The sequence below is a fragment of the Hypomesus transpacificus genome, chromosome 19 (assembly GCF_021917145.1).
Source record: "Hypomesus transpacificus isolate Combined female chromosome 19, fHypTra1, whole genome shotgun sequence".
In the NCBI taxonomy this organism is placed as follows: Eukaryota; Metazoa; Chordata; class Actinopteri; order Osmeriformes; family Osmeridae; genus Hypomesus; species Hypomesus transpacificus.
In genome coordinates this window covers 3,542,760-3,560,103 of record NC_061078.1, presented here as the reverse complement: position 1 = coordinate 3,560,103, position 17,344 = coordinate 3,542,760, and the positions used below count along the sequence as shown (strand labels likewise).

The 17,344-nt window shown below is 42.7% G+C and overlaps 1 protein-coding gene across 1 annotated transcript; it reads left to right on the top strand.

Annotated features, from left to right (window-relative positions):
- Window positions 1–369: 369 nt before the first annotated feature.
- Window positions 370–4,404, top strand: irx6a (iroquois homeobox 6a). The gene is made up of 7 exons (XM_047042505.1): window positions 370–542; window positions 1,377–1,637; window positions 1,999–2,108; window positions 2,391–2,686; window positions 2,897–3,565; window positions 3,781–3,883; window positions 4,298–4,404. The coding sequence occupies exons 1-7, from the start codon at window positions 477–479 to the stop codon at window positions 4,338–4,340; spliced, it is 1,548 nt and encodes a 515-aa protein (XP_046898461.1). The 5' UTR covers window positions 370–476; the 3' UTR covers window positions 4,341–4,404.
- Window positions 4,405–17,344: the final 12,940 nt, after the last annotated feature.

Sequence of the window (17,344 nt, the reverse complement as noted above, 5' to 3'; positions counted from 1 at the left end):
TGAAATTCTATCGTGCAAAACCAAAGGGACATGGTGTGCACATTGCACCTTAAGAAAACGCTATGTAAGATGTGATTGGCAAAGACATTATTCTATCCTTGCTGTCCTGTCGTTCCGGGATTACAATGACGTCACACTGATACCCTTGCATGGGTGAATGCTAAAGAACTATAGAGGCACAAATAATAGCACAAGCAGAGTCCATATCTTGCAAGTCTTACGTTATCCTTTAAGCCTTCTTCAGCTAACACAACAACAAATTTGTACTTAATGACGCTTAATTTCATTTTCTTATCATTTCCTTTGGGGGGATTATTCATTCATATAAAACTATCTGCAGCTGGTAACAGCCTCAAGTCTCCATCCTAAGTGCAATCATCTATTATTGAGCGAAAGGCCGTGCGTGGAAATGTGTGTAAGGAGTTGGATTTGAAGTAGAATTGGTTACAATCGATCAAGGGTGAAGAATATTGCTGATGGTAACAAAAGAAGCAGCCATGTCTTTCTCTCAGTTTGGATATCCTTACAATGCAACTTCACAGGTAAGATATTTTCTAAACATATTTCAGTTTAATCTATTTTCCATTTTAAGCAATATTTTTTTTGTTATATTCCAAAAGCTGCTACTCTGTTCAGATGCAGCACTGCTGAGTGACAGCTGCTTTAATAGTATTGACAAGTATTTTCATTAGGAGCTTTTCATGAATCTAAATATGAATCAATATAGCTACATACTGTCCAATTACTTTGAATTATAAATGAACTCACGTGTTGTTCTGGTAACAAGACATAATAATGTAATACTGTTTAATTGCGCAGATATTGAACATCTCTTTTATACGTATGGACAAGGTCCTTGAAATGTGTTGAGTGAGATATAATCATCTTCAAATTTAGATTTGTTTTTGCTTGTTTGGCAACAACTGGATTATTGCATGAGACAAAAGTTCTGTGAACTTCAATTCAATTAGGAAAGTTATTTCCCCGTCAAACTTTTACTTCAAGTGTCGTGTTTTTATTTAATATTACATTACATTATTTCGTATGTAAAGTCGAATTGCGTCATCAATATAGACAATGCGACAGGGTGGGTATTTTGGAAATACTTACGTCGAATTTGACATTTTTGAGAGCTACGATTTGAAAGATAGGTGCAGGCATATTATCTCCAAAATGTTAATTGCAATTAAACATTCAGAATTATCACACTAATGTGTACCTGTAGGCTATATTTACAAATACAGCCTACACATCTACACATGTAGCACATCGGCTTACCGTTCATGTTCTACTACCTAAATCAAAAAACAATATCCAGATAACAGTTTATACGGGAAACGCGAATGACATGTCTATCCACAATTCTTTTCATGCAGTTTTTCGTGTCGGCAAACCCCAGTACGACTTGCTGCGATTCGATTTCCAGGTCGGTCTCTGACGGGACAAGCGGGTCCCAAACTGCCGCGACCTTCTGCTGCCCATCCTACGAGAACCGACTCTTGGCAAGCACACGGACCGAGCTCAACGCGGCTCTAGGGATGTACAGTTCGCCCTACGCTGCCGCGGCCGCCGCCAGCCAGAACTATGCCAACTACTTTCCCTACAGTACCGACCCCTCGGCTATCTACTCAACGCTGGTAGGTGCAGTTTAATCTGATAATGTATGGGGGTCTCCGCTTGATCTATTAACCTGGATGGTGATCAGTCGGCATTTATTTTATTTTATACATTCCAATCGGAGGGTTTAGGGGTATCAGATCTAGCAGATTGAACATGTTGATAGAACACAGGACAAATTATTTCTCACACCTTTCCTGTACTATTTAGAGTTTGGAGAAAGGTTTGAAGATAGTAATGAAAAATACGTTTATATAACGTCGCTCTTTCATATGTAATCAACAGATTATATAGGAAATGTCCAACAAATGTAATATTTACCTAAACAACTAATGCAAATATTTTTGTCAACGACATAACATACTTTTTTTTCCCCAACAGAATCCACAGTATGAAATTAAAGATGGCTCTGGCACTTTGCACTCTGGAATAAGCCAGTCTGCAGCCTATTACCCCTATGACCATTCACTGGGCCAATACCAATATGAAAGGTAGGTTCAAACTCACCTTGGTCCAAATTATCCAATAACTTCAATTTACGTGAGTCATAAAAGCAAAAAAACACAGTGATAATACTGTGTCATGTGTGACGGACACCTATGTAGGCCCTGCACAACTTACAGAACAAGCAACTTTCTGATCATATAAATTCAACACTGATTCCTAGACCAAAGCTGCATACTTTTCAGTCAACACGCAAGAGGACAGGAGCTTTGTGTCAATAGTGTATGAGATATTTTGCTTTTGGGGCTAATGGCTGATGTGTGTTGCAGGTATGGGACTGTGGACTTTAATGGGTCAGCCAGGAGGAAGAACGCCACCCGGGAGACCACTAGTACTCTCAAATCATGGCTGTACGAGCATCGTAAGAACCCCTATCCCACCAAGGGGGAGAAAATCATGCTGGCCATCATCACCAAAATGACCCTCACCCAAGTGTCCACCTGGTTCGCCAACGCCAGGAGGCGACTTAAGAAGGAGAACAAGATGACCTGGTCACCAAAGAATAAAGCTGGGGATGATAGGAAAGATGACCTGGATAAGAGTGATCAAGAATGTGTTACTAAAGGTGCGATTCTACTAGAATAGATTTTTTTTTATTGCGTTGTGATCACACTTTAATCTTCTGCAAATACATCGCAGATCCCCCCCCCCCACAAAAAAAAAGTATTTCAAGATGTAGCAACAAGACCTATACAGTATTGGAAATTATATTGAAAACGTGAATAATAGTCTACACTCTTTAACTGTCCATATGTGCTGTCACCTTGACCTCCAGATTCCAGTGATTGTAAGGAGGAGAAAGACCTGCATCTGAGTGACCTGGAGGACATGGACGAGGAAGACTGTGACAAGCTGGACAGTGACTGTGAGAAGGTGACACCAGAAGATCAGGAGCTCGACAGAGCCATGGGAGCAGCTCCTCCAAAGAGAGACTGCAGCTCTGAGATCCCCCTCCCCAACAGCTTCCAACCTTTCCACTGCAGCATCAAGAGTGCACCTGGCCTACCATCTGACTTCCTGGATCCCATGGTGTCCAAGCCCCCCTCCTCCTCCTCCTCCATCTCTGCCCCTGTGGGAAACATGTCTTTAGCTCATTTCGGGGTGGCAGACAAGCCCCGGATATGGTCCCTGGCCCGTACCGCTGCCACAGGGGTCATCCTGGGCTCTCACCCTGGCTCTGAGCTGAGAACAGGGAGCACAGCTGGAGACTTCCAGCTCCAGGGCACCAGGCTCACCGGGACTCCTAGCGGACAGTGTGGGGCCCTCAGAGGCCTCCAGGATCCTACTAGCCAGGTGTCCAACGCAGAGAATCCTTTCCAGGAAGGCCCAACCTTGCATTCCAAACTCTACAGCACTGCTGGCAGCTACAGTCACAAAGCTCTTCAACTGCACTGCTCCTCCTACCCAGCACTGTCTGACACATGCCAGTACTCCACAATTGAAGGTAAGACAATGTTTTTCTTTAGTATGGACAAATAACACTTGCCTATGAGACTGTGTTCGGATGGCTTTGTAATTCCCTCTGACACCAACATGGACATACTGTAGATCTAAATAGATATGCACTATGAAGTCAGGATGCATTACGTTCATTTGAAACTTCCTCACAACAGCTATCAGTTCCAGGTTTCTAAGAGGTTTTCTACTGTTGCTTTTTAGGGTTCCCCAGTAGGAAGGCCGAGACAGAACCATCGGAACTCAGTGACACGTGTGTGACTCTGCTGGATGACAAGGTCACTGCCTTCAGACCTGTGATGAAGAGGTGAGGCAGGTGAGCCACTGAGCAATGACATGGAAGAACTGACCTCACTGCCGAGTTTGCAAACTCTGTCTCAAACACACACACACTTAGAGCAGCAGATGAATGTTACTTGTAGTGCAATTCAATTGAACAACCATCTGATAATCCAATCATATTGAAGTTGTCCCACAACTCGCAGGTTGATGGTATTACATATGTCATGCCATAATGTCCATGTAAAATAAGTATTGGATTACCTTATAGACATTTTTCAGCCAAAGTATCAGTATTCTAGGCTACCAATGGTTAGACTGGGGTTGAACTGTAACTTAGTTACATAACTTAATACTCAGTCACATTATATGGTAATTTTTCAATGCATTTCCTATACATGTATTTACACAAATTATACAATTCTTGTATTTCTTTTCATAGGTTTATGGAAACTCCAACCTTGAGCAATGGGACATTTATTTAGCCAATATTATGCACTAAGAACATGGGATGACAACGAGCGTCCTGACACCTGGGAACTACTTGGCTCTACCACAGGAAACGTTGACCTTGTTCAAACTGTGGAAGTAGCCATACTTTTGCACAATATTGTTTTTATGGTGTTGATGACTTTATGCAAGACTTTGAAATGCAATGTACGGTATGAGAACGGACGGTCAATTCACATGAGATACAATTGGCAATCGTAGTGTAGCAATCTTATTTATGTATTTATTGTTACTTTGTGTTCAATCTATTTATTTTGTATTTGTCATTTTACCGTTTTGTTACATGTTTGTGTTACGTTTCAATCGTGGTTATGTGCTTTTTGCCTGGTTTAAGTGACAGATGCTTAGCTTATTGTCGGTCTTTCTATTCACGATAAGCACCGCGTCTGGAGGACTATTGAGTGTTAACCCGAAGAAATTGTGTTGTTTTTCACAAATACGTTGTGAGCTTAATGTGTTTGCCATTCATGAAAATATTTTATAACAATGCGTTTTTTTCCAAGACCCTTGTTTCAGCGTCATGATTTCCAGATGAACTTTCAGTCAGCCAATTAAAACATTTGAGGCTTTGCACTTAATCAAAGTTTATCTTTTTGACTCGGCGCATAATACAGGAGCATTGTTCGAAGGTCATAATTCATCAGAATACGTGAATGAACTTTACAAGGCGGGGAAGAAAGGGGACATCATCTCTGCATTGTCAACATCTAATCAGTAGTGGCATCAAACACTTTGTTACTGTTCAGGCAACCAACGAGGCAGGAATACGAATGAATGTTGCTTTGTCCCCGGAGCAGGGAGCCGCTGCAATAACTTAATACTTGTTGTTAATTAAAGGGTCATTTGCAGGATCAAACCCAGGAGGAAAATTCCAATACAACATTTAGTCTACATTACTTTGATTTTGATGTTTTGTGTCTGTTCAAACCTTATAAATTATCAAAATATGAATTATGTAAACTCAATCTGTTGGTTCTGACAATGAAACACGTTGCCTATTAAAAGTAGGCATATTGTAATCTGAGAAATCTCATTTGAACTTGATTCAAATGGAATATATATGAATGCCCTCTCCAATGTAGTGTCAAAAACACTTGAAACCCCAGGAATGTATGAGACGAAAATGAAAAAAAGCATAAGGTCTTATGAATCTAACCCAAGACTCCGTTAAAAAGTTTGCCTATTTCAAAAAAACAAAAACTGTGCTGGAGTAAATTACCTTTTATGAGGCATGTAAACTAAGATACAAAAAGATAAACGTAATTTCAGGTCGGATTTAGGGGATTAAAGCTTGTCATAAGAGTATTAGGTCTATTCAGAGGAGGTTTGGACAACTTGGCCAATAGGGGACTTTAGTCGAGCATGCACTAATGTTGGGTTTTAACAAGACTTCCCAGTGAAAAAGGTGATGACGACAATGATAACAAACAATAACGTGTGTTGTTTCATAGCATAGTCATTTCATTTGTCGACCAATCAAGCATATAAATCGGCCAACACAATCATGAACTTGTTTTAGTTGTAAAATCGAGTTTTCACAAGTCTGTAAGAAAAAGTACGTTAAGGGTTGACCTCCACAGGCCTAAACTGACCCGGCAAATGAATACTTTGAATTTTTTCACCTCATTAGATTTTGTTTTACACATTGTCAATCATTACAATTCCTGCACTATTTATGGAGACATTTCCGTTTGAAGGTATAAAAGGGACTTTATGTCCATGAGGCCACATAAAATGAGGATGGCGTGATGAGCATCGGCTGGCAGTTATGTGATTTTCTTTTATTAAAGGTCATCCGACTGTGATTTCAGATTATCCATCTACATTAGCATTGAATGCTATCTGTCCTACAGGCGAGATATGTTTCAGGAAATCTCCCTCAATATAATCTCAGGAAATCATATTTTGAATGCTGTTTTGATTAAAAGAATCAGAAAGAGAATAATGGAAAATCACATCGCATGGAATTTCAGAGCCAATATTTCAGGAAAATATTGAGTTCTCAATGTGCACATTTATTTTGCCAAAATGACACTTTTGTGAACGTCATGAGTTATCTTATTCATCTTTAAGATACCCTTCAGAAATACCACAAAACAAGTACATCCATTGATGTGCAAAGTATACCAACAACTCGTGTCTAAGGGACCTCCATACATTACACGTGTGGAGAGTATATAAAATATTTAGAACGAAGTTAATTAAAATGTGGGTTGTAAAGAAAAACTGCCAAACATTATTGAAGGTAATGATGCATGCGCAATGGGATTACGAGGATGGCCCTGTACCTGGGGGAACCCCTGGATAATGTAGGCGTACTCTACTAATCAGCGTCTGTTTTAGACTGCTAATAGATCAATTAGTCTGTCTTACATTGTGCATTACACAAGACTAAAGCAAGAAAACCCTTAGTCAATAATTGTATGTGTGCTTGCAGTTTACAGGCCCATAAACGAATCGCTGTTATTTCATAGTTCATCGGATTCAGTCAAGAACCAGGAAAATGCACGCTATAGATTCTTTGCAACAGCACATAAACATGTTCATGTTTTTGGAACTACCCTGCATGCATGGGAAGAACAAAAATCATTTCACGTGCAAAGTAGTATTTGATCTTTTAGGATTGGTTTTAGAGGAATATAAGAGATGTTTGTGCTGATTCTTTAATCTGAGAGGAGACATATTTATTAGAATGAAATCTCTGTGATAAACAAGGTTTTGAAACAATAAGTTAGGTGGCTATGTACATCTAAGTCACTAATACACGTGTTCTTCCGATCCCCGAATTATTTTGTAATTTGGGGAGGGGTGCCTGAGGGCCTAATCCAAAACAGATTTTGGATAATCTTTGACGATGAAAATGGAGAAGAAAAAAACAAGATAGGCCTACACAGTAAACAAGAATCCTTAAATAGGGCTAACAAAATGACGATCTTATCCGTGGTATGGAAATGAAAATTAATCATATGAGCCGTGACCATGCCTTATTAGTGACAGGTATCTGACGTTGTCAGGGATACAACAACAAGCTGTAGGGATCAGGCGCGCGCCCGCTCGTGCTGACCAAATAATGAACATTCATCCACAAGTGTGCAGTCGAACCTCCTGCTGTGAGGCATTGACCTGTGGGCCTTTTCTAAGTCGACAGCCTTTTGGGTTTGGATACATTCAATTTTAAAGTAATGAAGTTACGTCGTTTTAAAGTAATGTATGCCCTGCAGAAGCTCAACCCTTTTATATATGTACTATATACGCAAAACAAATTAAGTGAATACTTAAGCATCAGGACGTTAGGCACACAAAACAGATTGAGTGTGCATTTTAACATGAGGTTTATATTCATCTTTGGCCAAATAAATGGCTGTCTGTGTGTGAATTATGTGTGTGATTTAGCACTATAATTTTATGGAATTCAAGGACAAGTCTATCGTATCGTATCAGCATGAATATATATATATATATATACACAAAGTATTTAGGAGAGAACTATAATCAACAGTACAGCCACTATGCATTGTCTTGAATAATATGAAAGCATTATAATATTAAGCCTGCAAATCTCACAATTCATCTTTGTAACTCATTCTAATGCAGTTTCAATGGGCACACAAAGACGGAGACTGAAGTACTGTAAAAAAAAATGTCTGGTGCTCTGGTCTTCTGTGGACTACAATGCCAAACGTTGGCAAGGGGTTAATTTCAGAGAAAGTATTATCAGGGTTTTTCATTCCATCCACACATCACATTTGAGCCTCCACTTAATGAGAATGTGCCTGCGATGTTCAATCAGATGGTTCTGACACGCCAGCAATGGCCACTTCTTACTAATAGGAGCCATAATAACAACAACAACATCTCAAACAACAATTTGCCCCCAGCCTAACAAAAGAGCCAAAGTGGAGGTGGCATTTGATGTGTCCCACGCTGGGAAAAGAGGGCTCATAAAACAAAGTCTTTGTACCAATGGCTCAGGGTTCAAATGTTGATGATGGGGACAATATACACACTTCATTACATTCTGTCAAAGGGCGCAATGAAATGTGTATGGGACATTGTTTCTGTGCATGTCTCCCTCCATGGAATTCTTGGTTGCCGATGTCGCTACAAGGTCTCTGCTAATGAGTTTTGTCAAAGATAATTATGGGCTCGGTGGAGTGTCCAGAGTTGGGATGAAAAGCCGTCTTTGTGTGGAGAGGGTAGACATTGCATTGCGACCCCTGGTACTTCCGATGGCCTCCAGGTGACCTGGAGCATAGCTGGCCCTCAGTCTGTGCTCCAGAACCTAGGCCTAGGCTGCACTCCCACCCCTACCAACATCAGAGCTGTCCTTTGGGTGCACTGGCCTACTGCAGCACCCCTTACCCTCCTCTTCTATGTCCTCAACCTGATCCTAATTTACTGCGGTGGCACTTGGCGATAGATACCATCTCCGGCCTAATGTTCCCAAAGGCCAGGAGAATGCTCCGATCGGCATCTCCCTCAGAGAGAGGGGGCTGGTGGGGACTGGAGTCTCCACTGACCCTGATGTGGGAAGGGAATCAAGGCCTGTCCTGTGGAAGTCTGCCGCTTTGCTCTTGTTTCAGTTCACCAACCACCTGCTGCTGCTTAATTGTGAATGGGACTCCAGGGCTTAGAAAGAAGTGATACTATTAAGGCGAGGGTCACTCTGTAACAAGGCCTAATACGTTTGCCTTCATGGTTTCTAATGTCTGCCTGTCTTTCCCACGAATGCCAGGTCAGGATTAGGCTCCAAGGGATGGCCTAGATAGGGAATGAGGACACAAGGGAAGCTTTCTTCTTTGCTACCTGCTACTACCTGGCCTCACAGGGAATTGCATTGACTACCAATGTCTAAGTTTAATCAACAGTAGGGTTATGGTTGATCATTATGACAAAGTAGGACAATAAACGTCAACATCCTGAGGTCAGGCTGAAGTTTAAGCTCACTTCTCAGATCATCCAATTAGTCAGCTGGCACCGGCTAGGCCTGCTTGCATTGCATATGGACCATTGGCTCCAACACATTGCAGTGTTCTGGTGTTTGACAATGCGTGGTAACAAGAGGGTCAAGAAGTCCCGAACACAAGACATGGGAGAGGAAAACACAAAGGAAGCCATTGAATAATCAACCCTGCCGAGGCCAGATCAAGAGAAGTTCTCACTGCCAGCCACCAATCCCCCTTGTTGTATTTGTCCCCCAAAAAACAGCAGGCTTCTTCCTGTTATCTTCTCGCTCTTTTCTGTTTGTCTGCTGAGGTGGCAGCTCCTCCGCCTGTGACCTTGAGCAGACGTTGATGACAACGACGTCGGCATAATCTTCTGTGTCATTTTAATGCCCTTCAATAATCTCCCCATTTCTTATTTAATCTCCCCTCTCCACTTGGGGTTTTTCTTCCCCTTTGTGTTAGTCATCTGTTGGGCTTCAATGCCCGCTGCTGAGTGTGTATGACTCTCACACAGGGTGTATCATGTCATGGGCCTAACCACAATCCCTGTGGCATAAATCCCAGCGTAGAGAACCTTACAACTCAGTAGAAAAGGCCCTTCATCACTGACAGACACTCAGCGCTGCACAATACCGCCGAGGGTTAGCAGGCGGCATGCTCAAACAGGTACAAAGTAGGCTGATTTATGGATGTGGAATACATGGATAGAGTTACTAAATTCTTTGTTTTTGACACGATTGTGTATATTGGGATTTCCCACTCAAACCTAAGCCAGAGAAAACATGAAATCCCGACATTTGATGGGGCTGAAGTGTTTGTTGCTCCCTAAATGGACAAAAAGCATAGAGCAAAGATCAAGGTTGAACCCTGTCTACATTCTCTCGCGTTTCCATTCTTTACCTTGTGGTCATCCAGTATGAATGCAGATGACTGCCGAAGCACAGCACTGGCAGGAGCAGCACCAGTGTGTCCATGGCCCCTGGCCCTCAGCAGCTTTCTTCAGCATATTCATCGGTAGCACACTCCGTACCAAGATGGCCGCTTCCTCTCCTCCGTTCCAGCCCGCAGAATTCTTACTCCATTAGTTTCCTAGGCATCATGCAGGAAGGGGAAGTCAGGCGCCCAGCGGGGCTGTGTTACAGTATAGCTTCAACACCGCTCCTTCACTCCGCTCTCTGCTTGGGGGCCCGTCTCTCTGTGGGAAGCCCCAGTGCAGGATTAGACACTGGAGTGCAAGTCAAATGATTGTTGCGCCTAATGGAGATGACTCTTTACCTGACTGATGTCTAAATCGTCCAAACTCACAGATGCCACTGTACTACATAGGTTGAGATTAGGGCCTCCAAAGGCTTAAAAACATGCTAAGAATGAAATATACAGTATTATGGGAGTGATTACTGCTCCCATGGTAACATCTTGTGAGGAGAGTGCAGAAAGTACTTCAAGTTCATCAAAGTTTTGACAAGCAACATAATTGATCAACTAAGAAACGTCTTAAACAATCCCAACAACATCAACCAGTCACGGTGGCAGAGTGACAGAGGGCGTTGTCATGGTAGCATGCCAGCCAGCGTCATGGCGCTGCTTTGGAACCATCCGGCAGAGCACCAGCGAGACAAGACGCATCAAAAGAGGGGGCAGTCACAACACGCTCCACATTCTAAAGCAGAAACGTAAACAGCTCCTCAGTAGCGCCTGGGGGCAGGGGGGAGGTGACACAGACCACACATTGTCAGGGTTGGCTTTTTAAACTCAGTCCTTCCCCACCATCAAAAATAGAACAGGTCCCATTATTCGCGGGTGGGATTTCTCTCAGCACAGGGCAACCCGCCCAAACCCCTGCAGGCTGGCTCCAATGACGGAGCATCATAATTACACTATTTTTTTTTATTGGCCGTCTTATAGCAGCTATGACTGATACGACTCCCAACTCTAAACGTTTCCATTCGCTCTTTGATGTGGTACGAGCAGAGAAGCCACAGCTTACCGCGTCTTTCAAAAGGTGGGTCGACAAATATTTACGGCCTGACGTAAAGTCACATTTAATCAGGTTTCATGACCCATTGCAGAAGAATCTGGCCCTGGAACATGCTCATCTCCTTCATAATAAATGGTCCCTCAAAGCCCCACTGTGCCCCCTTCATGTGGTCGTCTCCAAATAACAAGTGACATGTTTCTGTGGAATCACTCTTAGTCAGGGACTGTATCAGAAGGCAAATGCTGCTCACAGTGGTAAATGGTGGAAATAAATCAGTGACCTCCCTCTACTGGTCAGAGCACTAACTACAGTAGAGACGACAACCTGGTTTCTACTGTAGCTCTGGAGTCTCAAATAGGAGTCAGATGGCTGAGCGGTATTAATCCAAAGGTTGCCGGTTCGATTCCAGACCGTGCAAAAATTACGTTGTGTCCTTGGGCAAGGCACTTCACCCTACTTGCCTCGGGGGGGAATGTACTTACTGTCAGTCGCTCTGGATAAGAGCGTCTGCTAAATGACTAAATGTAAATGTAAATACTAGGAAATAGAACAACCTAGAAAAGTAAAAAAAATGCTAATTAACGTGTAAGTTGATCATTTGACTGAAGGATGATATAAAATGTAATTAAATGCAAACTGCCATTCATGACAACAAAGGAGTAACATTGAAATAACATTCATACAACATAAATGTGTGCACATATTCATATACAAGGTTATATTTAGAGGGGTAACAACTGTAGTTTGACACAAACGTGAACCTCATTGCAATTATGAAAAGAATGGTTGAGAAGAAAAAAAGCAATTGAACAAGAATGATTTTAAGTTAAATTCAGTGGCCTTGTTCTCACTTACAAAATCCAAAGGGATCCCACATTAATCCCACACTCCCTCAAATGTGATATAAGCAGATGAAGATAGGACAGATGATTTGGTGCAGTACAGAGAGATCGGAAGAGGTCGGAAGACTATTCATAGAAATGACTTCAGCAACATTAACAAAACTTATTGGCCTTGTGTCAAAGTCAGTCGTGTCCTAATCCCTCTCTTTGGTATCACTCCTTCACAATTGTCCCTGGTGTAATCATATTCTGTGTTAGAATGGTCGAATGTAAAATTTAGATTTATGACACCAATATGTTCTTTTCCATGCTTTAGCAGCCCATAAGGCAATATGGGAGGGCTCTGATAGTGAAAACACATATTTTCCCTGTATTAGGAGTTATGGGGATAGTGATACTTAAAATGAAAGTCATAAATCACATTTCCAAACTATTATTCCATTTACAAAAGCATGGTTCTGTCATTTAGGTCATGCTAATAGTTTGGGTTTGAGGTTGCGGCCTCCGAGAATAAGTGTGTGTGGAGCAACGAAAGGACGTTTTTACTTCTTCACAAGGAAGAGCAGAGTGTGTGCGAGCTGCTTTCATGTTGGTGGTCCCGGGACAGTCTCTTTTCTTTCGAGATATTATCTCCATCTGCTCTGAATTTCACTCCCTTTTGTGCCCTGTCTGTCAACCGAGTTTTCCAAAGTCAGCCTCCTTGTGGTCTTCCAGTGAGACCCCGTGACAAACTATCTGCGCAGTTTTGCACTCTCCGAGGCAACGTATGCCAAGCACAGAACATATTAAATTTGTTACTAATTTTAAACTTGGCACAGCGGTCGGTGTATCCGCCACCGGCTTACTGGAGGGAGCGGGTTCAACCCCAATGCGACCACAACCACAATACAAACAAAGCATAAGGAACAGCAGCTCCCAGTGTTCTACTGACAGTAAATGTTTAGAAAAAGGACTTTCAAAAATAACCAACTGTAATAGAATTAGTGGGAAACTGGGGCCTTGCAGGGTCCATGTATTCCTTTTTTACCGTGGGCACAAGATTAAAACTGAATGTGAAAAGCATGAAAACATTTGAGGAATGGTTGAGGCTTCCTTAGGTATTTTGAGTCTCTTTCATCTATGACTGGCGAACTGTACCAGTACTTAAGTAGCCTAAGTTTTCAGTATTACCGATTTTCAAAAAGTGGTCAACACTTTTGATAAAACTTGGCTTTTCTTTGCTTTTCTTTACTTTTAAGACAAGTGTATTAACTACAGATAGGACAAATAATACAAATTCCAGCTCTCACTTTGACTCACCTATATCTAGTAGCAACAGTAAAGTAGTGCAGCAATGCAGTTAGTAAAGTCAATCTAAACAGATCACCTTCACACTAAAGAAGCTAAAGGCAGGCTATGACAGTGTTCAGAGTCAGCACACACTAGTTAATTTAGATTCCTCTGACCTCACCAGTCTCTCTCCTGAATATGACAACAAGGTCAGCGGGTGGGGGGGGGGGGGGGGGGGGGAGGGAGGGAGGGGGTGGCCATTGGACAGTGTTGTGTAAAAATAAATAATTGGGGAACATTTCTTTATCTCTCTCTACCTCTCATCCCTATTGTCTAAGTGGCCATGTTATTGTGTGCTCGTGGCCCCAGCTGCATCTGTCACCGATGGAACTGCAGTGACCTCTAGAGACCATTCTCTCCACATGCAATATGGAGGCTTTGTGACAGGATTTTGGCACGGGCCAGGTAGGATGACAGCATCTGATTGCAGCCAGGTTGAATCTGGGAACTGCTGGAGGCCAGGAGTAGGTTGGATACAACATTTCACACACACAAACACACACACACAGCATACAAGCACACACACTCATTCTCACTCACACACGCTCTCCCTTCTTTTCTTTCACAGACACACATACACAAAGACCCACTCTTTCTCTCTGACACACAAACGCAAACTCACACACCCATGGCCACCCTGGTGAGTCGCTGCATGCGTCGCTGCACTGCAGAGTTGTATGAGCCGAGGCTGGTCTGATCTAATGTGTTTAGCAAATGCTCATTTATTCTCCCTGTTCCGTAACGCAGAGGAGACTGTGTTCATGAGGCAGATTATTCACAGTTAGTTCATCTGCAGTTCATCTCCACTGAAACACCGGTGTAGCTATTCACACATATACAAACATTTTCCCACACATATAAATCTACTCCATGTAAGTTTGTATCTTGAACTTGATTGTTTTGTAATACTGTCCAATAGTCTCGACATGGACATTTGTCCAAAGTATCAAAAAACAGGAGCAATGGTAGTTTCAAATGAGACTGAAACTGAAACCAGCTAGACTCCTGGAGCCACATGAATCACACCACAAACAGAGGTAAAAACTGAGTTTTTATTTTCAGATCAAATATTAGTGTCTTTGGATGCCAGTTAGAATTGGTACAATTTTGTTGCAATAAAAGATAGGCCTAATTATATTTTTTCTGCAAATATGAAATCTTTAGATAAACAAACATGGATACACAGCCTTTTCTAGATCATTTGAAGCTATAAACCCCTCTCTCCACACCAAAAAAAAACAAGAAACAGTCACATTTTCTGCACCTAAAAACGCTAAGACAATCAGCCAAAACAGTCCAAGACCACCATCCATAAAAAAACAACCATCTGCGAAACATATCAATCTGACTTAACACGACATTCAAAATAAAATGTTGAAACTATTCCCGAAGTAAAAATCTCTAAGTATCATACCAAAGTTTCATTCCATAGAATACTACGCAATACAATACGCCGTGGGAGTCGTATGCAACGTCTGGTGAGGGTTTAACTCACTCAGACCCACAACTGCTGTTAAGTTATTTTATATGGTAGTTATTATTGTTATCATCATTATCATTCTGCACGTGCTATAAAACGAGGATGACAGAGAATGTATGGAGGGAGCGGGGCTGTAAATACAAGTTGTGTATGCAGCAGTAAAGCTGTCTGGCTCCTCTGTGGGAGACGAAATAAAAGGAGCACTTCACATTTCAGCGCACATTTACGCCAGCCTTCCAACCTGAGTCCTTGTACTGGGAAGGGAGGCACTCATCTGGTGTTTTAGCATGCACAAACAGAAAAAAACAGGTGAATATGCAGATTCCACGAGGAAAGGACAGGACTGGACACACACGCACAGACGATGCATGTCCCCGAGTGTCCCTAGAGGCCCGTGTTCGACTACGAGTGTGTGTGTGTGTGTGTACAGTATACAGGGTGTGTGTTTTTTCCATTAGCTGTGTACTGGGAGAGTACAGGGCCGACTGTGCACAGATGCCCTCCTCGGTGCCATACGGACGGTGGCTCATTAAAGCTCATATGGAATGCATGAATCAAAGGAGGAGTTTGAGGAAACGATCAATCAGGGTAATGGGAATCCCCAGTGAGGAGCGTGGGCCGGACCCCCCCCCCCACCCAGATGGACCGTCTCCTCTCAGGACGACCCACCATCTTAAACGCTCACCGCAGTGCCGGTCCACAACAGGCCCCGGGGAGGGACACCCCCAGCCACAAGGCGGTGGGGCACCTCCATCTGACACAACACACACACACAGCCACGCACTCCCAAAACAAACTATTCATCCTGTCACAGGCCCCCTTCCTCCGGTGTGTATGAGCCCTGTGGTGGTGGTGTGGTCTCCACAGCAGGCTTGGAGGACCAGCCATATCCCATGTGTAACCCCCCCCCCCCCACCACCACCACACCAAACACATGTGCAGGCCTTATCCTTTACTCTTTAAACAGAGCCACAGTGCTTGATGTGGGGGATTATAAAAGAGGCGATATGGAGTGGATTTATTGAGCATCTATTTCAGTTGGGGTGTTGTGTTCTGTGTTCTGTGCTCTGTGCTCGGTGTTCTCTGCTCTGTGTTCTCTGCTCTGTGTTCTGTGCTCTGTGTTCTATGCTCTGTTCTGTGCTCTGTGTTCTATGCTCTGTGTTCTGTGTTCTGTGTTCTGTGTTCTGTGTTCTGTGTTCTGTGTTCTGTGTTCTGTGTTCTGTGTTCTGTGCTCTGTGCTCTGTGTTCTGTGCTCTGTGTTCCGTGTTCTTTGTTTTGTGCTCTGCGTTCTGTGTTCTAAGAGGGCTCCAGGGTTGTGTGTTTATTCTGGCTGTGTCAGCATTAGGCCGCACAGGCTCCCTAGGCTGACTGTGGTGGATGATAACCCAAACTCAAAGGGGTCAAGGTGAGGTTTGAGTCCCCAAAGTTGGGTCTAGTCCCCCCTTCTAAGTCTCCAAACAGCTCACACAGCTTTGAACTAGTACGCCTCAGTGTTTATACACACACACACACACCTCTGGAAACACTACTTATCTATTCATACCAGGGTTGCCGGCAGCCCTTTAAGAATCGAGTTATGCTAAGCAGAGGTTGATTTAAACCAGGGTTCGACCTATGACCTGGGCTTAGAGGATAATGTCCCAGGCAAGGAGAGCAAAGTCCTGTTACTACCCATGAATCAGGACCCATGGACATTATTTCAAAATTGCTTAGTTGCATGGAACTCCCTTTAGTGCTGAACGGACTTTCATAAAATTGATTTTCTGAGTACACCCTTTTAGCAGCTATAAGCTTGAAATATGAACCCTTCATTGCTGAAAGCATTTCATTTTTTTCTCTCTCTCTCACCCCTGTAACTAATGATCTGGGGAGAGAGAGAGTGTGTTTGAAATTCTTCCTCGGCAGCCATTTCCATAATTAAACACTGCTAATTATAGAGCTTTGGCTGACTTTAAACAAACAGCTAGAGTCGGGGAGCAAGGTTTGACGCGCTCCGTTAGGAAATCTATGCAAATCGGCCCCCAGCTAATGTGTTTTTACAGATGGATCTGATAACATTTGTACATGTAGCTCTTTCAGTGAACGATCAGACAGACAGACTAGCTTTAAGGGAAAAATCACTCGGTATTGATAACAATTATGAAATGACCTGGCTTGATTATTCAGACGAATTGCTTTCTGGAAAATGCTGATCAAAAACGGCGTATTTTAAAAGTATGAATTGATTGTATGTGCCGTGTTTGTATTTGCGTGTGTGTGTGCGTGTGTTTGTCCACGCTTGCATATATGCACGTATTCATTCATTACTAGGAGTGCCCTCTAGGATGGTGAAAAAGCCTCTTTCTTGGCCAACCACAGAGCAAACATTTCTGCATTGTCGATTTCAGGGCCTTGACACTGCTTG